Genomic DNA, 23164 nt, shown 5'->3' with positions numbered 1-23164 from the left:
GAAAGGGTCATATAGCTTCGGATTTGGTTTTCACGTGGGGCTCTTGCGCCAAGGCCCTGCCTGTGCTCAACCCCAACCCAGACCATCATCAAACCCAACGTCCTCCCATTCTTCACCTCAAACACTGCGGCACCAGCACCAAAAAGCACCCGGTGTCGTGCCAACACTATTCTGTTTTGATCTCGCCACATTTTGGTGTTTTTGACAGAGCTCCAATCTGGCCTGCTCTCGGGATAGCCTGGCTCGACTCCAAGTTTCTGTCCTTGAATGGATGGTGAGCAACCTTTTCAGAAGGTTTGATATACCAATCCATTAAATATATGGAGACTGGTGATTTAAACAAGATCGTAATACCTCTTTTTACGACAGAAAGGAGAGATGAAGCGATGGTCTTTTCGGCCAAGTACTCCTGCGTTCACATCCTAAATATCTCGCGACAGAGCGTCAGACAGATGTTCATCAGGCAACCAAGTCAATCTTTATATGAAGCCCTTATAAGAACTATTCGCATAGAATAGTTATATGCAAGTCTGTGGGTAGAGGGTTGGTCTATGGCCTACTCTGTCCCTTGACTCTTTTCTTTTCCATCAAGCCTTCAATGGTCAACAATATCCTTGTACTGCCCATAACTGGAGGTGATGAGCTTCACTTTCAGAGTACCTAAGTTGTGCTTTCCAAACAGAGATATCTTCACTTTTAAAGATCTGTTCGGACGAATCTGATTGCTTTCCACCTTTTGTAGGACTCTCACTACATGTCCGCTGGTCCACCCACTCCCTACTCCTAGACGCAGACGGTTCCTTAGTTGGTATACCCAATGAACGGGCAGAATACCTTCATAAATTCTGTAAAGAGACACAGGCAAATGTCGGGGACTGCTTCAAACAATGCAAAAAGGCTGCTTGCCTTACTAGAGAAATGCAGGAGATACCCGACACTTTGGGCTTGACCTCAGTCCAAAGAAAAAGATCACCTTAAGCCTTGAAAGAGCATTGTCAATACATTCCAACTCTTAAATAGAGTTGATACTGTGACATAAGCTCCAGATATACCGGCTACGCATTCTCATCATCAAAGCACCACTGTAAGCGGATGATGGCTCGGCACCATCACTGCAGGATTAGCCTAATTTTGTGCTTTGCTTAGTTTGTATCACGCCTCACAGCTTCCACGCCAGCTTCTCTTGGCATGGAATCCATCAAAGTGTGTGTAACCTGAGAGCGAGATATCGAAACGCGGGTACGGTACCCGTATGCACCTCTTCAGCCACTCAACGATGATTGGTTCAACTGCACTGCCAAGGCATAACGTCTTTGGACCCAAGTTGTCGGGCGCTGTGGTTTTATGTGTGTGCGTGACTGGCTGCTGTGTGATATGGACTTTCTGCTGGCTTCATGTAGGTAGTGTTGTGAAACTGGCATCGTCCGAGCATTTACCATCTTAAGGAATTCACCGCCTACTGGAAGTATGTTGCCCGATCGTCGTAAGAAACGGCCTTGTTTTTAAAAAAAAAATTGTTTTCCCGCTAGTTCTTGGCGCACCCTTCGGCATAAATGCCAGATGATCGATTCGTACCTTGATCATAACTCCATAGTTTAATAAGTCTTTATGTAGAATTTCTAGCATAGATCGTGGCAAGGTTGTCGTAAAATAGTGTATGCTCGGACGAAGTGTCAATACTACTTCAAGCAAATGCAGAGGGATGGGTAATACAGACCAGTACCTACAGAGGCACACACTGCAGCGGTGCGCCGATCTTCTTTCAGCGGCAAAAAGGTGGAGTATTTGGAGTTGTTGCATCAAACTTGCTGCGTTGGACTTTCCCATCAACAACATCTGAGTCCCTGTGTAGCATTCCATTTCCGATTAGCCAAGAGCTCTTCACTCTGGCCTTCCTATGTTTCTTCAATACTTATATACTGCACTCAGAAGCTATGCCCTACATCTGACCTCCATTGTGACTTGTTGCACCCGATTTCTATTGGATGCTTTCTTGGTTCAAAATGGAGGATATGCAGCTGTGTACCGGGAATACTTTCAGCCTCGCCGCCTTGTGACGTTGATCTCCTACGACATGCGCCTCAGGTGCAGATCACGTGCATACCCACTTTATCACCAACTGTTGTCAAAAGGATGGAATCAAATGCAAATCAACACCCAGTCGGCATGATTTCGAAAATGTGCTTACCTAGATACGCTTGCTTCTGCTGTTCTCCAGTTTCGAAAATCAAAGAAAGTGGGTGTTTGAAAAACCAGCATGTCCTGCAGCATGAAAGCAGTCGAAACGGGCAAGAGAAGAAAGCCACCACATCCCTGCTTTCCAGGCCTTGCCTCTTTCAATTCTATCTATTGTTGTTGCATCAACTGTCTAATGACTTTGAGGCCATGATCGGTGTCAGTCTGCCCAGACTTCCGGTCTGTATGCCGTCATCCTCTTTAGCAAAAGCGTCAGGTCATCCATAGCTTACCTGGTAGATGGAAGATGGAAGATGGTGTGTTCTGCACATTTCAGTCCCGGGGTCTTTCAAAGGTCGTTGATTTAAGGTTCAATCCCCGGACCCATCTCTCCACTATGAGGACAGGGGTTGCCTGTCTTGTGACAGATGCCTCTGTTCGGTAGGCAGCGAACTGCTGGGCAGATGTGATCTTTCAGCTCTCCCTCATTCAAGAAGCCCTGTCCCTATTTCTGCAAAGAAAGCCTCACAACTGGAGCCATTTTTGCAATCTCCCAAGCCCTGTTATTCCGCATACCTATGTTCATGTTATGCTATCACGCTGACTATTCATATCGCAACGCCTCTTTTATCTGTTTACCTCTTGCTGAAGAGTAAAGATTTATTAAATGTATTCCATTCAAGAGAGTGGAGTGCTGGATGTCTCCTGGTTCTCTATCAAAGCAAACTAAATGGCCCATCTCAAAAGATTGCATAACCTTGTCTTGCACATCGTCATCTTGCCCTTACCTTACACATAGTAATCTAGCGTACTGTGTGGGAAGTCTGTTTCTTGGAAAGTTGCTGATGTTTCAAGGCTTTTCAATGTCATTTTATGGTTCTGGTCTCATTGTTCTTGGGGAGATTTCTTTGCCCCAGCTGCGCGATATGACAACGATCTCCTCCTGCATAGGGTTCTGCACCTGAAGAAGTTTTGGCTTTCTTTAGTTTGCCTTACTCCAATGATTCCCACCGCGATCTGGTTCGCACGCCTTTTGTGCGCGTGTGTGTGTGTATGTGTGTGTCACGTTTATTGGCCGAGGGCCATCGCTGCGTAGTAGTAACGATCTTATGAAAAACTCTCTAGGGATAGGTATAGGCCGACTCGTAATGATAGCTAGCGGTAATTTCTATAGCCTATTCCAGCCTTATAATTTTTTATATCATCGCAATAGTAATAAAGGTAGAGGTAATAAAATCCCTGTATATATCAAATGCCTAACTTTAATCCTAAGCCTTAAATCAATTCGTTCACAAATTCGTGATTTATTTTGTGAAATATAATACCCTTAAAGATTAGAATTTGAAATACCGAGAGGTATATATACAAGCTCTAGTTATAAACCGAAAGCGAAAAGAATGGTTAGAAAGGAAAGATAGGATAGGAAAGGTAAATAAAATAAAATAAATAATAAAAAGAAAAAAAGAAAATTACAATGATGGTATACCTTTCTTTCTTCCGAGTGCCCCGTGAGAGCCATCCCTTGCCTCATAAGCCTCCCCATGCGTCCCCTTGTGGCATCATCATCCTCCCCGCCTTTTGTGCGTCTAGCCGATTAAATTGACAATGACTTTTCCCCAGGTCCGAGGTCAAGAGGTGATGAAATTAGGTATCTTCATGGTTATTATCGTCCCTAGCACACTCCCTAAGTGGCCCTTAGTCCTAGATTAGAAGCAATGTGTGTTATTTTCAGGAAGCGGTGTTTTTTTCTTTGCACCTTTTTCTTATGGTACCCACCCATTATAATGAGTGTGATATTCTCATGAACTTGCTGTCTGGAGCCTGGTACTTAATAAAGCTACAAAGATGTGAATTCTCTCTTCCTACTTCTATAGTACTCGCCAAGTATGCTGAGGATGATGTTGCCCTGATATCAAGCCTCGCACATAAGGAGTTTTCGGAGTTTTTACGGATTCTTCCTGCCCCCCTGACACCCGCCTACTATGTCGAGTACAACACACAAACAACATCATCAGCGACATCATCAGCGACATCATCAGCGACATCATTAACGACATTGTTTTATGAAGCACTGTATATATAAGGAAGTTGCGGACTTTTCGTAGACTTTTCACGCTCCCATATTACCCGCCTACTTTTCCGCGGATGACATCGTCAACGGCCTCATTGTTGAAGTGCCGTAAATAAGGAAGTTGCGGAGTTTTCGCAGACTTTGCAATCTCTTATGCTACCCGCCTATTATTTGAAGAATGACATCGCCAATAAGTTGTCTAATGAAGCACCGTTCACATGGAAGTTGCGAATTCTTCACAAGACTTTCATCCTCCCCTGGCGCTCGTCCACTGTAGTGGGCATGACATCGTCAGGCCCAGCAAAGAGAGATGCCTTGGGTTCAATTTACCGAGAACCGAAGTCTTAAGACGATATGCAAGAATGTATCAGGATTTGAGCTTCTTCAACTCTCAAGCATATCTACCAAGACAGAAATAGAGACCCTGTGCATTATGGCATGGAGACAACAAAAAAGAGGTCAACGGAGCTCATCTTGTGATTTACCGTTCACAAGGAAGTTGCGGATTTTTTACGGACTTTTCATGCTCCCTTGCAACCAGCCTATTATGTGGAGGATGATGTCGTCAACAAGCTTATGGTAAACAGGAAAGTTGAGGAATTTTTACGGGATTTTCACACCCCTATGGTAGCTGCACAGTATGTAGAGCATGGCGTTGTTGCTTTGATAGTCGATGGTTGATGCTGCCCTGTCCTTCAGCAAAATCACACCCACAATCTTCTCTCTAAAGCAGTGTCACTCTTCCTCTTCCGTATTCACGAGACTCTTCTGCCGCCTTGCCGCACTATCTTCTGTTCCACTGCCCCCTTCACTTCGTCCAAGCTATTCTTTTTCCTACGCCCAGAAGATCTCTCTCCCACTTTGTCTTCCTTTCGTCTCATCGCACGACCTTTCTAGACTTGGTGAGAGTCTTTCTCACTTGTTAGAAGATACCTCCTGTGCTTTAAAAAGCTCTTGATATGACCCAGGGCCCTGAACGACTCGTGAATGTGATTCCTTAGTCATGAGAGCGACTCAATGAGATATCAACGAGCACAAAGGCATCACTTTCTTCTATCCCTTTCCAGGAACAACACTTTCTCCAAATCACCGTACCTAACATTATGAAAACTCAAACCTGGCTCAAATAATACCTCTGAAGACCCTTGAAAATACCGAGAAGAAGAATATTTGCTCTCTTCCTGCCTTCAAATCGAGTGCTTGCTTGAGAATGAGTCATCTCATCCAGCAGACAGTCGTCAGTTGGCTTACCCCCATCATCTCCTCTCCCAAAGCGTAGTATTCTGCCTGGCTAGTGCCAGTAGTCTTCTCTGCTTTGAGATCTAATAGCTGCTTTACCATGACCCGTTACCGCTAAATAATACAGATGCCTGAACCAAAAGCCTTGACCTAAGAGCCTTGATAATGCGTACTTCCTCTTTGCACAGGTCGAACACCTTGCTTTGGAGGCTACACTCCCGTCAGGCATCTCGTGTTCCTACCACCACAGGCCGCAGTGTCGAGACACATCGACGAGATCCTGCCCACAGACCGCAGTGTCGAGACCTGTCAACAACATCCATACCCACAGACCACAGTGCCGAGACTGTCAACGACATCCTTCCCATAGACTACAGTGTCGAGACCTATCGATAACACCATACACACAGACCGCAGTGCCGAGACTGTCGACGATATCCTACCCACAGACCGCACTGCCGAGACCTGTCGACGACATCATACCCATATTTTATTTAGTTTAAATCTTCCTGCTCTCTCTCTTCTTCTCTCTCCATCGTCCTCCCACTTCTTCCTTGGATGATACCCTCCTCAACTCCCTCACCATTCCTTCTTCGATATTTCGATCGAAGTAACAACCAGTAAGTATTTTTTCCTCCGATGGCTTTCTTTTCTCATAACCACCTCCATCTACGACCTCATCTTTTGGCCTCCACGCCCGACTAGCAGTCGCCGCGGCCTCAAGGCTCTGGCTGAGGTGGTTGTGGCCTGACGACTCTGGCCAAGGTGACTGGTTGATCTCAGCGGCCTGACGATTCTGGCTACTCACCACCTAGCTTTGTAAATCGATTGGGTCAACTTTTCGTTTGCAAACTTCTTCGTTTCTTCCCTGCTTCATTGCTGCCCTCCTTCCCTTTCTTCCCTTTCTTCCCTTTCCTTCGAACAACCACCTCGTCCTCGACCCTCTTGAGCACTCTCAACCATCATCGACCACCATCTGCTGTCAGCCACCCCATCCATCCATCATCTTCTTCACCCTACATGAACTGTTCATCATCACTCCATCCAAATTGACCAGTCGCTAACAAAGTGTCTTCAGAACAAACTCGAACTCAAGATGTCCTCGCCCTCGGTGACCTGGTCCGAGGAAGCTGTCGTTGGCGTCGAGAGCAGCCCTGTCGCCTCTGGCCGTTCCCGCTCGGCCAGCGAGCCCTCGTCCGTTGCCGGCTCCGATGAGCTGAGTCAGTGAAGAGACCTGTTCCGTCGGCACCAATGATCTGTGAGGCTGACTTCTTTTGTGATAGTTTTTTCCGCCGCCTCCTCTCCCGCCATGGAGTCGCTCGCTGCCTCCCTGTACGTTTTCGATCTTGTCCGCTTGGACTTGCCCTCTCAGTTTCGGCGTCTTATTCCCCTTTTCACCCCTTCAAGTTCGGCCTTGGCGTTGGTGGGCCTCGCAGTCGGGTACTCTTTCCGGATCTGCGGGCCTGGCATCGTCGACGTCTTCCTTCCGTTCCTCGCACCCCATACCCTTCGCACATTGGACATCGGCTGTGTTGGCGACATGTCGAGTGAAGTCTTCCTTTCTTCCTTGTTTTGTTTTTTTGTTGGTCAATGTACTGACATCTTCCAGTGCTGCTTGCAAGGTCGAGGCCAACGATGAAGCCGCCGAGTCGCGCTCTCCCATTGTGTAAGTCTTCGCCTTCTTCCATCCCATCTCCAGACCACTCTTCTCGCTCTTTCAGCAGGCTCAAGTGAGTCTTGCCCTTTCGAGCAATCACTAGTTGGGTTTTGTAAGATGATTCCGCCATCCTGTTTGCCGAGTTACCGATATTTACTCGGTTATTTGGTAAATAAAATGGGCGGGATTATTAAACGAAACTCCCAACAGGAGTATCACTTCCTTCCCATCCCACACACACCCTTGGTGAGAGAGATAGTAGGGTGTTTCTGGTCTTTGTCATCAGTTATATCTGTCTTTCCAAACATTGGTGCATTTCCCTCTCCATAGCAGGCTTAGAGCCGGGCTTTTTAATAGCCTAGGTTTATGCCTCTGAATCCTTTGGGTTTTCCAGAATAGATTCCGCAGGAAAATACTTGGTTTTCTTCAGGAGTCCTGAGCCAGCGAGAAGCATAATGGTTTCAAATGCCGTTTCGAAGTCCCTCGCACTTTTCGTTGCTACACCTTCATTTCCTTGGGTCTCTGTCCGACTTTCCATCTCATCTCCTACACCGGTTTGGTTTAACCTTTCTTTGAGAGGTGTGCGTAACCGATGATGAGATCAGAGTTGCGGAGAAAAAAAGGGGTCTTCCCTCTATTTATTTACCCCTTCCCCACAGCTCACCCTCCTCTTCCTCTCCCAAAAACAACCAACGCAATGGACTAACATCTGTCACCAATATGTAGTCCGTCCGCCGCCTTGAAGGAGGATGACGAGGTCCTTCAGACCTCCACCAGGTCTGCTGCCGCCGAGGCCACTGCCTCGACCTCTCCCACCGATCGCCGCTCAGTCTCCTGGGCTGTCGAGGTCGCTGGCGACTCTGTTGGATCCCTCTCTGCCTCTCGCTCTGTTTCCTGGGCCATGTCTGTCAGCGATTCTGGCAACAGCGCTGAGATTGACCCCCAGGACGTCTACCCGTCCACCGCGTGTGTCTTCGTCGCCAAGTAGGTTCTGCACACCCCAACTTCAGCACATTGCAATCTGGACATCTTTTCTGACGTTGATGGGTTTGCAGTCTAGCTGAGCCCCGCGACGATGTCGCTCTTGAGGCCGCTGTTACGCGCGCCTTCAGTCGCTTTGGCACTGTGTTTGTCAAGATCCGCCGTGATCACAACAACTTGCCGTTTGCTTTCGTCCAATACACGACGGAGGAGGAGGCCAAGGATGCGATCGAGAGAGGTCGCGGCGTCCCCATTTTTGGCCGCCCCTGCCGCACTGAGATGGTCAAGTCCAACCGTAAGTTCCGATCCCGTTGGCCAAGGAGTTGATCGTGATTGCTGACCTGAGGGTCAAAAGGATCTTTCATAATTTACAAGCGCGACTGCAGCGAGATCCTGATTGATGAGGCTCGCAAGATCATGGAGACTTTCGGAACGGTCAGCAGCATTGAGGTTGTTGATGACGACACTTGCGAGCGCATGGATTTGCCCTCTTCCGTTTTGGTTGAGTACTCCAGCTTCAACTCGAAGAAAACATTCAGCATGGTAGGCCTGTTCTTTGACTGTCCATCCGGGATTTTACTGTACTTACTGACGACGACTCACAAGGCCGTTGCCCTGTTCCCTGACTACTACATCGACATGTTCGATGTCCGCAAGCGTGCTGCCAAGAGCAACATTGATCGTGACACAGAATTTCTCCGTCAGTACGATCTCGATCGCCGCTCCATCTACGTTGGCGGCCTTCCTCTTGACGCCACCGAGGAGGAGATGTTTGAGATCTTTTCCGATGTTGGCGAGGTCATCAAGGTGAACATGGTGCAGCGCCATAACCAAGAAGGTGAGTCCATCATATCGAGTCGCTCTTGAACATCAAACTGACTGTGAACCAAGGTGCTCTTGCTCGCCAGTTTTGCTTTGTCGAGTTCGACAAGATGGAGACGCCGACTTATGCCATCAACAACCGTGATGGCATGGTCCTCCGTGGCCAGCATTTGACTGTTCAGCGCAAGCAGTCAAAGGTAGCCAAGACCCGTCTTGCGACCCGCTACATCGGCAAGAATGAGCTAACTGAGGTCAACAAGACTCAGCCTCACCACGACGACCAAGTCGCGATTCGTCGTGGTAATTTCACGGGCCAGATCTACAATGGCCCCAACAGCACAGCCAATGCTTTGGCCCGCTATAACAACAACGGCCCTTCTGGATACAACCAGGGCCACCAGGGCTACCAGGGCCACCAGATGCCCATCCACCACCACGAGCCCCAGCATTACCAGCGCTACGCGGGCCCCGCCATGCCCCCAATGCCGTACATCCCCGGCGATGGCGCTGCGGTTGGCATGAGCGGCATGCCTGTCCACCCGGCGACTGTGTCGCCCAGCTTTGCCCAGAGCTTCCCGGTCCACCCCCCGGGACACACCCCTCCTGGCATGATGAGCGCTTGGCCGGTCATCACCAACAACACCCCGACCCGCCATCACCAGGCGTACAACCCCAACCCGGCCTTTGCGCCGACCCAGCGGCGCGCTCCCGACCGGAGCTGTGCCCAACCTCGCCCAAACCACACTCGGTACTTTTACCAGCCGGCGGACGCCGACATCGTGGAGGAGTAATCTCGTCCACACCCACCTTCTCTCTCCCCTTCGCTCAATTTGGTTTCTCTCGGCGTCATATGGATACCCTGGGTGAATCGGTTCGGCGGGGTTTCTTTTTAATATCCTTTTTGTCTGGGATAGCTTGGTCGGAAAGTTTGCTTGGTGGGCTGGAGCTTTCCGTTGCTGGTGAGAGGGGGATCTAAAGAGGAATTAGGGAGAAAACAAAAGGAGATATTCTTAGGGCATTGCCTTGTGGCAAATTGCTGCCCTATCACTAAATGGAAACTTTGCATTGTTTTTATTTATTTTTAATTTTTTTTGAAAAAAAACTAAACTTTGTGTGTGGTGAACATTGGTGGTGTTTATGTTTGTGATCATGGGGATGTGCTTGGACGGGATTTATATGGCGCTTGTGAACACTGTTCTGATATGATGTGATGTTTTGGACAAAATTATGCGTGTTTGGGAACGGGTACTTTGTTGAGCTTGGAAGCGCAACTTTGGCGATCATAAGGATATGCTTGTACGGTTTTAGTAGCCGTTTGTGAACAATGCCGATTTCAAAATTTGGACGAAAATTTATGTGTGTTCGTAAACAGTTGCTGGTTTTGATGCTTGGACGAAATTATGGTGTTTGTGAACGGACTTTGCGATATGTAGGAGCGCTGCTTTTGTGATTATAAAAATGTGCTTGGGACGATTTTAACGGCCAGTTTTTTATTTATTTATTTTTTTAAAAAAAATTAAAATTAATATTGTAGATTTGATGTTTGGACAATTTTAATAGCGTTTGGAGAGCCTGCTGATTTAAATATTTGGATGAAGTTATGGTGTTTATAAACGGACTGGTAATATTTAGGAGCACTACTTTTGTAATGATGGAGATATGCTTAGACGATTCTTTTTGATAGTTGGGAACAAACACTACATTGTGATTTTGCACACTGCTGGCACGATGTGTAGAGGACTTTGACTGCGCGTGGAAACGGTACTTTCATCATGTTTGGACGATTTTATCTTTGTGTAGTGAATATTTGTACCTAATATAATTTACTGTGTAAAACGCTGGTGTAATACTTGGACAACTTCTGGACGATTTTTGTTATCTTTACGAGCATTGTTGCTATGCTTACAGATGCTCGTTGATTTGCTCGGCTACCGAAGGGATTTCCCGGCTCTCAGCTGTCAAGCATGTTCGCTTGCAGGTGTGACAAGCCTGGGCGTCGCAGTGGGGCTGGCGGGTTGCAGGCTTGGCATCACTTAGCGATTACCTACTGCGTTGCTCTGCTAACAGATTAGCATGTGAATATACACTGACAAGTGTTAGAGACACTTGGAAAAGATGGCGGGAAGACCCCCACGAACCGGCGAACCGGGGATGAGAGAAAATGTTGAGAGGGCCATTCTTTCCCGAGGAGAAGATGGAACCAAGTGGCTTGGAGCTTGTTGACACACGAAACCAATCCGACTGTGGAAAGGCTGGCAGAATTGAACACCGGCACCGGCGCTGTGAGGAAGCAATAATCTCTGCTAAAAGCGTGGGATTTTTCACATCACGAGGAGCTTGGGGAATTTTCATCTCTTGCTCCATCAAGACAGTATGTATAAGAGAGATCCTCAGTCAGTGTTCCGCGCGGAGAGTTGAATTTGACTTTGATACTGGACAGACGAAAGGGTAAACTTTCTTCGCCACTTCATCCACGACACACCCATCTCGAGAACAAGATCATAGCATCACCTCCACCATCACCATGGGACAGCCATCCTGGGAGGCGTCTCACGCCCTTGTCTATGTGACATATGGGCTTTTCCTGTCTGTTCTTCTTAGTCGCCCAAGCCGTCACGTACCGTACAGTCAAAAACTGACAGTCCATCAGTATCATCGGCACAGGCGTCGCCTGGACATTCAGAAACCAGTCCAAGGGCGAATTCTTGGCCGGCAGCCGGACGCAGACTGGTAGAGTTTTTTTTTCTTTCCGCTTTTCATTCTTTTCTCTGTCGCCCTGTTTGAAGTCACAGTGAGGTTGGAGACTAACATTTCAGCAGCCGTCCCGCTCGCCTTGAACTTTATCGCTTCTGGTGAGTGAACAGCGGACAAGCAGGAACAGAAAGAGAATAATGGCAGCGGCAGCCAAAAACACGAATCCAGCATCATTGAGACGACAGCCTCAGAAATACAACGCCGCAGCAAGCGAATACGGCAATCCTGGGGGACATGATGAGGTCGACACACAGCATCACAAGCCCTCGGAGGCAGCTGATTAGGTTCGTTCAAAAAAACCCAAACTCACCAAGTTCTTTCTTGCCACTCCTTTTCTCTTGGCAAATGGTTGCCCTGGGGGAGTCTTCCCCCTAATTAGTGCCAAGTCATGGAGATCAGGAAGTAAGAAAGGACTGCGGCTCACTACGGGCGCCGAGTCGGACCTTGTGCCATTCCCCTTCAACGGGGCGATGGTACGATGAAAGACGAAGCTGAGATTGTACCGTAATAACTCGATCAAGATAATGCTTGCGTGGGGAACGTGCTGCCGCTATCCAAAATTTCTACCCTTCCTTCCTCCCCATCACCCCTGCTGCGTTGTACTAAAACAAAGATTTGTAGCGCTCGGTTCGGCCATCCTCTTTGCCTACCCTCAACTGGCGACTATTTCCGGCGTCCAAGGTGTTATTGTCTACGCTCTAAGCTCTGCGCTGCCTCTGTTTGCCTTTGCGTGGCTCGGCCCGATCATCAGGAAGAAGTGCCCGCAGGGATTCGTCTTGACGGAGTGGACGAGGCAGCGGTACGGAGATGCGGCGGCGTTGTTCCTGAGTTTTATGACGCTGGTAACGCTGTTCCTGTACATGGTTTCGGAGTTGAGCGCTGTGGGACAGGTGGTGAATATGCTGGCGGGGATTGATGGGTTGCCGGTCTTGATTGTGGAGTGCATCATCACCACCATCTACACCTGTAAGTGTTGGCGCCGACGAAAGGAAGATGCACTGGCTGACGATATGGTGGTGTGTAGCGCTGGGCGGCTTCAAGATCTCGTTCTTCACCGACAACATCCAGGGAACCATGGTCATGGCCTTGGTTGTTATTGCAACCATCTCCATCGGTGTCGAGACCAAGATTGACACAAGTCTGATTGAAGAGTCTGGGCTGCTCAAGGGCAATCTCTTGGGGTGGCAGCTGGTGTATATCCTGCCTGTTGCTCTGTTGACCAATAGCTTCTTCCTGGTAGGTGCATCAGTCGCATCTGTCCTTTGGCTGCTGTCTCTTCGTTGTCCCACTGTTTGTTTCAAAATGCCAATTCACCAGTAAAAGAATGGGTCAAGATCATGGAAGGACCGCTCAGTGAACAACCATACATCTTGGCATTTCTTGGGTCTTCAGCGACATCAGCGAACAATAGCTAACTTCATCTGATCTTTCTACCATAGTCCCACTTCTGGCTCCGCACCTTCGCCTCCAAAACTGACCGTGATCTCTGGACGGGCATCTCCCTTGCCGTCGTCGCTATCCTCGTCATCTTCGTGCTAGTCGGCTGCACTGGCCTGGTCGCCGTCTGGGCTGGCCTGGTCCCCGGCGATGACCTCGAGAACCCAGTCGACGGCGGCATTGCGTTTTTTGCGCTGCTACAGCAGCTTCCCAACTGGGTGGTGGGGATCGTCATTGTCATGTCTGTCACGCTGAGCACTGCTGCCTTCGACTCTTTCCAGACTGCCATGGTCACGTCGGCGAGCAACGATTTGTTCAGGAACAGGCTGAATATTTGGTGGATCAGGGCCGGTGTGGTGGTGATCATGGTGCCGGTCGTGGTTATTGCCATCAGGGCGCCGTCGATTCTGCAGATTTACCTCATCACGGATCTTGTCTCTGCGGCGACAATCCCGGTCTTGTGCCTGGGCTTGTCGGAGAAGTTTTACTTCTGGAGAGGGTTCGAGGTGGTTGTTGGCGGACTGGGAGGCTTGTTCACTGTTTTCCTTTTCGGATTGGTGTACTACCAGGACGCGCAGAAGGGTGCCGAACTGTTGCTGTTGCAGCAGGGTCTGTTTACCGGTGATTGGGGATGCTTTGGGGCTTTTGTTGCTGCCCCTGTTGGAGGTATTCTCTGGGGCTTTGGGGCGCTGGGGCTGAGATTGAGCATCCAGTACTTCAGTGCGAAGAGAAAGGGGGTTAGGTTTGATGCGTTGGACAAGCCGTTTGTGGTGGATGGTGGCCAGCAGCAGCTTGTTGGCGATACTCAGCATGTTGATAGTGGTGTGTTGAGGGATGAGGCCATTGCTGATGATTCTTCGGATGCGCCAGGCATTGCGAAGACGAAGGGCAAGTTCTTTTAAAAGGGACTGACAACCATTGTCTGTGTGGGTGCGAGTTGAGAACAGAGGCGAAGATGGCGTGGTGAGCACAAATGGGGACGATGGGCACATAATGAGGATGATGAGCACATATGAGAAAGGGAGGGAGCTGATCGGTATTTGGAGTACGATGGTTGTTACTCAACCTCGCCCGAGGTTGTCCTGCCTGGAGCTGGCAAGGTGCAAGGCAGGCAACATAGCATCAATTGACCATGAACATTCGTTTGCTACAGCTGTTTTTCAAGGCCTCGGTCCCAATTCTTCCCTGTGCTCCAGATCTCGAGGAGGTGAGCGCCTGTCATGCTGCCGTTATTATTACATCTCGTGATGGCTTCATCCAAGACCTCAAGTCTTGGCACCCCCTTGAACCCCTGATTCACATCACCCAGCAGCAGGCACAAATTATGCTATGCCACTCCATCCCATCAGCACAATTCCACAAAACACAGCTCCCCTCCCCACTCACACGTCTCCCTCCTCCCCAAATCACATGCCTGGCATCAAATGCGGTCCTGTGGCGTCAACCTTTTCCCCTCCCCTCATCCCCTGTCCCCTGCCCCTCCGCGGCGCCCTACAATTATTCTGAGACAGAGCATGACCTCCACCCCCTCTTTCCCCCCGATGTGATCATGTACATGCGAAAAGCTTGAGAGTTGCATCGCCACCTGGAAACCTGGCTGGAATGCGTGGGCTGCTGCATGGCGAGGGAAGGGGCGCCGCTCGATTTCTTCCCCCGTCCGGCGCGATTTCATGCAGTGAATGTCCATCCGGCCGTAGGTATTCGGGCTTCTCTGGGTGCTATGCCTAATCTGTCAGGGGAAGCATGGGAAAAAGTTAAAAATAAAAAAAAAACAAATAAAAAAAACAGATAAAAAATAAACAAATAAATAAAAAATAAAAAATAAAAAATAAAAAATAAAAAATAAAAAATAAAAAAAATAAATAAAAAATAAAAAAATAAAAAAATCAATAAATAGAAAATAAATAAATAGAAAATAAATAAATCAAAAATAAATAAATAAAAAATAAATAAATATAAAATAAAAAAATAAAAAATATAAAAAAATAAAAAAATAAATAAATAAAAATGGCAGGCCAGGAGCAGTCTGATGCAAGCTGGGAGTTCAAATGCAGGCCAGGAAGGAACCAGAAAGACAAGACGTGGAGACATGGAGAGCAGGACAGACGTATCCTATGCAGGCAAAGCATGGAAGCAATGGAAATGCCACGCCCACATCCACGCCCCATTCTGACAGCGATTTGCCTCCTCTAGCATTGGAGGCCCAGACATGAAACTTGACCAAAGGTAGCATACTAGACAGAAAGAGGTAGGTAAACAGTGAGATACCCGAGCTGCCCGACTGCCTTGCAGCAGCTTATACGGGCCGAATGGGTCGATATGAGGGTGAGCATGACGGCCGGTAGGCTGGCTACGCAACTCCAAACAGAGGAGAAGAGGCTGCTCGGGTCAAGACGAGGAGATGTACACCTGGCAGCCCCCAAGAGGGAACTAACTTGGCTCGGTGTGATTTTGTAGCGAGGCGGATGAGATGGTGTCCTTTGCCACCCTTGCTGTACCAGCCAGCCTTATGGTAGCTCTGAAAGTTTATTTCCGCACCTGCAGGTCGTTCTGTCGTTTTGTCGTGGCACAACTGTGACATTGATTGAAGCCGGCTGTTTTGGATGGGACGAACATGGCGCTACCCTTGACGCTGACCGTTTGACAGTTGACGTTTGACTTGGTGATTTGGGGCGGTGCCACCCGTTTTCCACCGGTGAGATCGGATGGCTCGAGGCTTTGGGGCTCGGAGCCGGGGCCAGCGGAAACAACGACATATCATGAGAGGGAGCAAAAGTCCAAAGCAAAGTGTTTTTGATATTGCTGTCAATCTGTGCTGTAATTAAAAAGCCATGAAAAGCAATGAAATCCAAACCAAACCAAACCAATATTTTGATGCCTTTTCCGTTTTCCTCTAAACCCCTTTCCCATCCGTGTCATTCCCGATCATGAATCGCCGGTCATACCAGCGAGTAGAGGCGAGGCCTCAAAGTCAAAGTCAAGGCCAGTTGTGTCCCTAAAAGAAGTCTTTGACCACAAGAAGCCATGGCAATTGCAAAATTCCAACGTTGCTTGAACAAAACCAGCGTGTATCCGAGCAAAACTGCAAACAAAGGGAAGGGTGGAGTTTGTTCCATGATGCCCCAGGAGAGCTCAGATCATAAAGCCCCACGACGCTCCGGAAAAAGTCAGTACAACTCTTTCTTGAGCATATGGGCAAAGGGGTCCCATCTTCCACCAAGGCCGTTCACCAACCTAGCCACTGCCACGATACTGTCCAGCTCGCGGCGCATCAACCACACTTTGTTCTCGACCGCCTCAAGCGTTGCCTCGACCTTGGCAGCCTCCACCTCGAGTTGCTCGATGGTGAGAGAGTTGGGGTACATATCGGGGAACCCGGCGAGATGAGCGCTGTGGTTCCAGGTGGCCATGTGGTAGGCTGCGTCAGAGACGGCAGGGCCTTGACGCATAGCGCGTTCGTTGCTGTTGAGCCACTCGAGGACGTCGTGGAACTCAACCGCGGCGGCGCGGGTCGAGTCGTCCTCTGGGTAGAGGGCAATGATGTGGTTGAGATCAGCCAAGGAGAACTGGTGATTCATCTGGCGAACCTGGCGTTCCATCTCAGCCGTCAAGCGGGCCTTCTCGCGGCGGTAAGCATGGGAAAGGTCGATGAGGGTACGGGCGCGGATGTTGAGGGCGTTAGCTTGGGTGTTACCCCTCTCAATCAGAGCCTTGATCCGATCGAGCTGGGGGCCACTAAGGATGGCGCGGGGAGGAGGTTTTTGCACCGGACGACCGAGGTCGAGATGCTGGCGGTACTTGCGGAAATGGTCTTTGGCGGCCTGGCAGATCTTCTGAAGGGTACGGAACATGTTGAGTGTCGAGGTGAGGGGTCGTGTTGAGTTCGTCTGTGGTTGTACAATGGTAGTAGTGTGTGAAAGGTTGAGGTAGAAGCCTGTGGTATCCGGGGAGTCAGTGTTGCCATGGGTGGGAAGTCGTGCAGAATATATAGATAGCTGCGGAGAAGTCGAACGAGTAGACTTAGATGTTGCCTCTGACATGTCCTTGAGCTCCCTGGCTTTCTCAAGGCACTTCTCCCAGCTGTTCTTCCATGGGCGGGAGACTTGCTTGCTGGAGCTCACAAGAGAGCTTCCGCCTAAGCTCCTCCCTGAGAGTCACACTCTGACCAGGACAGCCTTGTGAGTTTGAGCGTTGCCTCGTTATTCTCAGGACCGAGGATACGGTCTCGGTTTGGACTACACGTCGCTGACCCCGCTAATACCAAAGCTCGATGACCTCAGGATGGTCTGAGAATCCTCTCATCGGTCCCGAGATATCACAGTCTAGCTCGGTCAGTCTCTATTTCTCAGGTCCTGATCCATGTCAACCTGAACATCAAAGGTGCGGAGTAGGGGCTCATACCTAGCGCGCACTGTGCCAAACACGCAGCCATGCAGCTCGTAGTGGGCTCTGAATGCTACCGCAGCAGCATCCAGGAGGCGAGTCTGGCTTCCAGCCCCTCCCATCGTTCGAGCCGTTCCGATCAGAAACAGTAACCGAAAGCTTATTTCCCCGGACGGCACGCAATAACCCCGAGAGACAACGGTGCCTTCCCTTTCCAGTTAACGGCCGCATGTCCCGCGTTCATGGCCCCGGGTCATCGGTTACTGGTGCCTGGCAGGTGACAGCCAAGGCAGCCATGAGATGGCAGTGGTCGACAGCTCCGGTGTGGTCCCAGAAGCCCAGAGAGGATAGCAAGAAACAGGATGCTAGGTTGTCATCTGGGGGGGAGAGCGATTCATCTGAACATCGAGTCACCGCGGAGATCGACAATCTGTATTCGCGCTAGGTATGTATTCACCCAAGTAACTCCTCCCACCCATTTGTTTTGCGGCTTTGTGTGACAGAAACGGTACTGAATCGATGTACAGGAAGAAACACGAAAAGTTACAGCGACCCGACCTCATCCGGCCTCGTCTAGTCAAACAGAACAACGCTAATGGGCTCAGTAAAGGGGTCCCGATCCTCCCGCTCCAGCTCATCCAAGACACGAGACATTCTGTCGATAGATAACTCTAGGCCAGCGATCTCCTTCGTCATCAAGGCAAGATTGTCGTTTGCCTCCGCCTCAGCATCCATTAGCTGAGAGGCAATGGGCGGAACAAGGTAGTCCTCGAGACTTTTGATGACGGCCAGCTGCAACTGGAGGGAGATATGAGACGGATGTAGAAAACGGCTGCGTTGTTCGAGCCACCTCCATACCTCGATCACTTCGCCCCTGAACACGAACTGCATCTGAAGTTGCCAAACCTTGTCGTCATCATGCGCAGCTTGAAGGTTTTGCTCTTCGTCAGGATCTAGCTCAGGGTGCCGAATCTGATCAGGCGGCCCCTCGAGAGGTGGCTCTGGATAGAAGGCTTGGTCGTATGGTCTTTCTAGGTCCATGGGAAAGCAGGTGTGTTTTTTGGTGGCTGCATCGGCAACAGATCCAGCTTCGCTCATGCCACTGAAAGACCGCAAGCCTGCGAAGGGGTTGCTCATGACATCCCAGCTGATCGTCGACCCTGGCGGGGTCAGAGACGGTGTCATAAGCATGGCGAAGGGGTTCGTGATGATTGCCTCTCTCTCTGTGTCCAATGGCAGGGGAACAAAGCAGGGATCAATGAGGTTTGGGGACACTGGGGCGGCTGGCTCTGTAGAAGGGCGACTTTCCATCAGAGGGAGACGTAGGTCAAGGCCATCGAAAATACGGTTGGTGTGCTGGCGAAGTTGAGCCTCAACATAGCAATGATCAGACCAAGTTCGCTGCCAATGGCTGTGCTTGGTGATGACTGCCAAGAGTTTGGCAAGTAGAACACGTTTGTTGGCGGTGTTGTGTCTCGGACCTTCCATGTTGACTGGCGTACTTGGAGATATTGTGAGGCCTCTGATAGTTTGGATGGAAGAAGATGTCCAAGGGGAAGTTTCTCCATCACCCATCAGTGTCAGTATCAGGCCTTTTATATTTTCCAGGCTGTGGCTCTCTGGTGTCAAAAATGATATGCAGAGACATCATATCACTGCACTCACTTACACCCACCGAGTCACTCGCCAACCTGGGCACACATCAGAGAAGCTAGCCGAGAATGGTCCTCCATCTCGGTCCCGAACACCTCTAGTATCCACTCACCCTGGGATCCCAGCGTTTCAACCTGGTACTTCTCAACAACCTGCACGTCAAGTTTTTGTGGGCATATTGATGTCAAGGCTTAGGACCACGGCCCGATTGATAGCGTACTTGTAACGCCACAGTGTTTATGCGGTACCAGCGGTTCTGGTGGTTCTGTCTTGATGCCATGACATGACTGAGGCCTCTCTCCTGGACACGAACTATGTATTTTGCTCTTGTCACATCATATTTGCTTCCTTGACGCTACAAATTATCACAGAACCCATTCACAGTCTGCACTTCCAGTCATTCAACTCACCTGTGCATGACCATGGTGCCTTTGCACGTATCCTCCCTACCACTACCTTTGTCCTCCCTGTCCCCATCCTCTCTATCCTTATCCTTCTATTCTCTCTGGCCATTCTCCTCTCCGCCCCATCCTCCCCTAACTCTATCCTTCTCCTCTCTGTCCCATCCTCCCTAGTTCTATCCTTTTTGCCCCTATCCTCTCTGGCCCCTATCCTCTCTGGCCCCTATCCTCTCTGGCCCCTATCCTCCCTGTCACTATTCTTTCTATCTCTATTCTCTCATTTTCCATCTTGTTCTAGTACACTAGTGTGGCGGCTTTTGAACTTATCCCGACTACGTCGTAGGCTTACACCATTTGCCATTGTGGGCTCATACAAGACCATGGCGCGTGTGCATGTTAAACTTCGAGGGGCTTGCGCGCCACCACAGGATGAAATCAGGAATGAGTTGACAAGCTGTCCACATCTTTTGAAAAGATTGCTCACCAAACGCACCATCATCACCAACTCCAACAAGCAAAAACGCCGCCCAAAAACATGCTCTCCAAAATCTACACCATCGCCGCTCTGCTCGGCGTGAGCATGGCAGCAGCCGCCCCATCAACTCGCTCGCTCAACTTGGCGATCCTCCAAGCACGTCAAGCAGCCGAGGCCCCAAGACTGGCGGCTGCCGGCATGGTTCTTGATAGCACTGAAGCGCTTGCCGATGGTTATTTCATCGAAACATACACCGACATCGACGACACCACCGTCCCTGCTGTTCAACACCAAAACTTTGTCCGGCCTGCCTTCTGTCATGAAACGCTCAGATGCGACTATTCCCCTCAGCACGGCGTGAAGAGAGAGGTGACCGAGCGGCTGGTCCGGGTCCTCTTCCACCACAAGGGTTGGGAATGGCGTGCGCCACGGTCTATGTGCCTCTATGGAGACTACTCCAGAGCTTGCGTTAGTTGGTATGTGTCTGCCTGCCGAGTTGCATCAAGACCTGAGTCAAGAGAGATCCCACACCTAGACTGACGGATATATGCGGTCGTAGGAACAGGCAGACGGTTTTGCCCTTTGCTTGGGCTTGGCTGGCTCCGGCGACGCATAGAATCTTTGGGCACTGCGGCGAGGGACATTCGGGCCGTGATCTTGGGGTTGTCCTCGGTGAGGGGATATTGTCTCAATGTATTACCCAGTGTCTCTCCAATCGCCCCGACGGGTGTGCGTAGAAAGACGAATGACAGAGGGGGGATATGCACTTCTTCATGGGAGGGGTCAGGGTTGTGTACTGCCCCTGAGCGTCGCCCATTCTGAGCTCTGGAAACATCCCCAAGCCGGAAACCTCAGACGGTTCTACGCCATGGCCTTTTTGTGTATTTTATTTCTCCAGACTGTCTATGATAATTCAACCGTGGTTGGGGATTGTTGACAACACAAAGCGCCGACCGAGGTGAGTTCTGTAATCTCGGGCTGGGATAACTTCCATGTGCTGGACCTGTTGCGACGTCTCAAACTCGTCTTTTTATTAGTGCCTAATCCCTGGGCAGGTTGTCTGAATTAGCTTCCCACAAAAGCTTTTGTTGATGCGGAAGATACAGATAGTATCTGTTGCTTGGCGGGGGATCCTTTGCCAGACAATAAAAAGGGACGTTGCAATGCAGACGTTTTGTTGGTCTCCATGGTGTCATTCTATTCGTAGAAATACCCTTGGGCAAAGTGGACAAATCGGGTAGTTCCATTACAGGTGACAGTGAGGTGAACCCGGTGGAGGTGTGGGTTGAATTGGATCTGATCGGTCACTTTCTCTGAGAGAATGCCGTGAGAGGCTGAGCAAAGCCAAGGTTAAGGTATATAGCCGTCCAGTCAACAGAGCAAAGATTTTGAAGCCCAGTTCACCTTGAGCAACGAAAACCCACTGGTTGAGACCGATCACTCATATCAGAGTCATCATCAATCGTCCGAACTCTTTTCAATGGTGTGAGTGGTGTGGGCCAATAACATGGATCAAGTGAGTTTGAAAACCTGACGCGTGGCTGAGAGGTCAAAAGTTTCACCCAACAGACAGCATCTCATTCTCAAGGTAATGCAACAGAGCTAGAATATAAAGATTTTGAAAGAGGATGGGTCAATCCGATAGGCTTCTAGAGAGCAAGAGGTGCTGTAGAAGCTAGTTAGTGTGTCCGGCTGATAGTACAACAGGTAGTTCCAGACCGGTATTTTAATGTGCGAGGCCGCATATGTTGCTGATGGTAGGCAAGCATAGATATATCCACCTAAAAAGCTAAGAACGGAAGAGAGAATGATTTAGGTATGGTGTCCTGGGAGCAAGATATATGCATAGAAATTTGCTTACCTATGGGAGCAATGATGGCATCCGCAAGTCGGCTATAATAAGATGTTAGTGGAAAGATATAGAGTTGTTAAGGCGAGGCAGAATTGCGGGATGTCATGAAACCCTCGGGTTCTGAAGTTTATAGTTGAAAGTATCACAGATAAGGGGCAGATGTATATATATTGTGAAAAAGTACATTGCCTCTCCTGCTGCGTTGGCCATGTTTCAATCCTCGTCCGAGCTATCATCCTCTGTCTCATCTACCTCTGAAGTATCAATATCCCCACCCTCAATCAGCCCTCTGTCAGGGGTAATTGCCTCGACCCTTGGAATCCTTCTCTGAACCTTGAAAGTTCGACATTGAGAATTCTGTTCCCAATCCGCTGTTGAGAAACATCCTCACGGTTGAGCCTGTTGGTCCATGAACCGAGTTGATCCATGCTGTAGAGAATCAGCCACTCTTTGGGTACGGTTGTTAACTTGAGACGTCGACGGCTGTTGGCTAACTTGATGCGTTCTCGATAGACCCAGCCAGCTACCAGGATGGAGCGGTCTCCTGAATGTACTTGACCGGTGATAGCTTGTGTTACGGAGTCAGGCGAGAAGCCGTATTGACGCGAAATTCCACCTATGATCGACTGTAAACCGTTGTATTGGTCTACGTACCGTGTCTGGCGTCTGCAAACGGCCACCTTGAGTCTAGCGATGGTCACAATGGCATCGTGAATATCATCGATATCAGGCATAGTGCTGTAGAGTTGCTGTGGTCGGTAATAAATGCTGGATGTCTTAAAAGACTATGCGAGAGAGGGAGACGGATGCTTAGAAATTAGAAGCGTGAGAGTGTTGATCAGGGGAAAGTGTTGATCAGGGAAAGTGTTGATCAGGGAAAGCGGTGATGGCGTAAAAGATGACAGTCATAGAACACATGAGTATTTATATTTAACGCACCCCCACATCCAAGACTTGATTCCCTCACTCCCTGACGCCATATTCCCTTCCAGAGTCTATCGGAGCATCCCTGTGCTGACACGTGCTAAGCAAGATGAATCCTTTCCAGCTGACCGAAAAGAAAAGAGGGAAAGCTAAATTGACAAAGATGCATCAATAGCTGGTTACTTTCGTCCCAGCAGCGCAGGACAGAGCCTATCCAGCTGCCAGAGGTGGATAGAAATAAATAAATAGAGGAAGACAAGATTCAGAGAAATAGATCATGGTAACAAGAGACGGAAACCACAGCTTTAATTCTGATAGGCAGAACCGCTCATCAACTGCC

General features: G+C 49.4%; 5 protein-coding genes across 5 annotated transcripts; 3 read left to right on the top strand and 2 right to left on the bottom strand.

Annotated features, from left to right (window-relative positions):
- Positions 1–8076: 8076 nt before the first annotated feature.
- On the top strand, positions 8077–8990 carry PODANS_1_20430 (uncharacterized protein; the record flags this gene model as incomplete). Its single annotated transcript, XM_001902964.1, has 3 exons — positions 8077–8126; positions 8198–8418; positions 8470–8990. Coding segments are annotated over 3 exons (792 nt in total), but the record flags the coding sequence as incomplete, so codon positions are not given.
- A 2943-nt stretch (positions 8991–11933) lies between these two features.
- On the top strand, positions 11934–14038 carry PODANS_1_20420 (uncharacterized protein; the record flags this gene model as incomplete). Its single annotated transcript, XM_001902963.1, has 4 exons — positions 11934–11983; positions 12313–12665; positions 12724–12935; positions 13139–14038. 4 exons carry the CDS (start codon positions 11934–11936, stop codon positions 14036–14038), a joined length of 1515 nt encoding a protein of 504 aa, XP_001902998.1.
- A 2265-nt stretch (positions 14039–16303) lies between these two features.
- On the bottom strand, positions 16304–17176 carry PODANS_1_20415 (uncharacterized protein; the record flags this gene model as incomplete). Its single annotated transcript, XM_001902962.1, has 1 exon — positions 16304–17176. One exon carries the CDS (start codon positions 17174–17176, stop codon positions 16304–16306), a length of 873 nt encoding a protein of 290 aa, XP_001902997.1.
- Positions 17177–18092: 916 nt separating this feature from the next.
- Positions 18093–19094, bottom strand: PODANS_1_20414 (uncharacterized protein; the record flags this gene model as incomplete). Its single annotated transcript, XM_001902961.1, has 1 exon — positions 18093–19094. One exon carries the CDS (start codon positions 19092–19094, stop codon positions 18093–18095), a length of 1002 nt encoding a protein of 333 aa, XP_001902996.1.
- Positions 19095–20108: 1014 nt separating this feature from the next.
- PODANS_1_20413 (uncharacterized protein) lies at positions 20109–20664 on the top strand (the record flags this gene model as incomplete). The annotated part of the gene is made up of 2 exons (XM_001902960.1): positions 20109–20516; positions 20614–20664. 2 exons carry the CDS (start codon positions 20109–20111, stop codon positions 20662–20664), a joined length of 459 nt encoding a protein of 152 aa, XP_001902995.1.
- Positions 20665–23164: the final 2500 nt, after the last annotated feature.

Source organism: Podospora anserina, chromosome 1, assembly GCF_000226545.1.
Source record: "Podospora anserina S mat+ genomic DNA chromosome 1, supercontig 5".
NCBI lineage: Eukaryota > Fungi > Ascomycota > Sordariomycetes > Sordariales > Podosporaceae > Podospora > Podospora anserina.
This window is presented reverse-complemented; position numbering and strand designations above follow the sequence as displayed.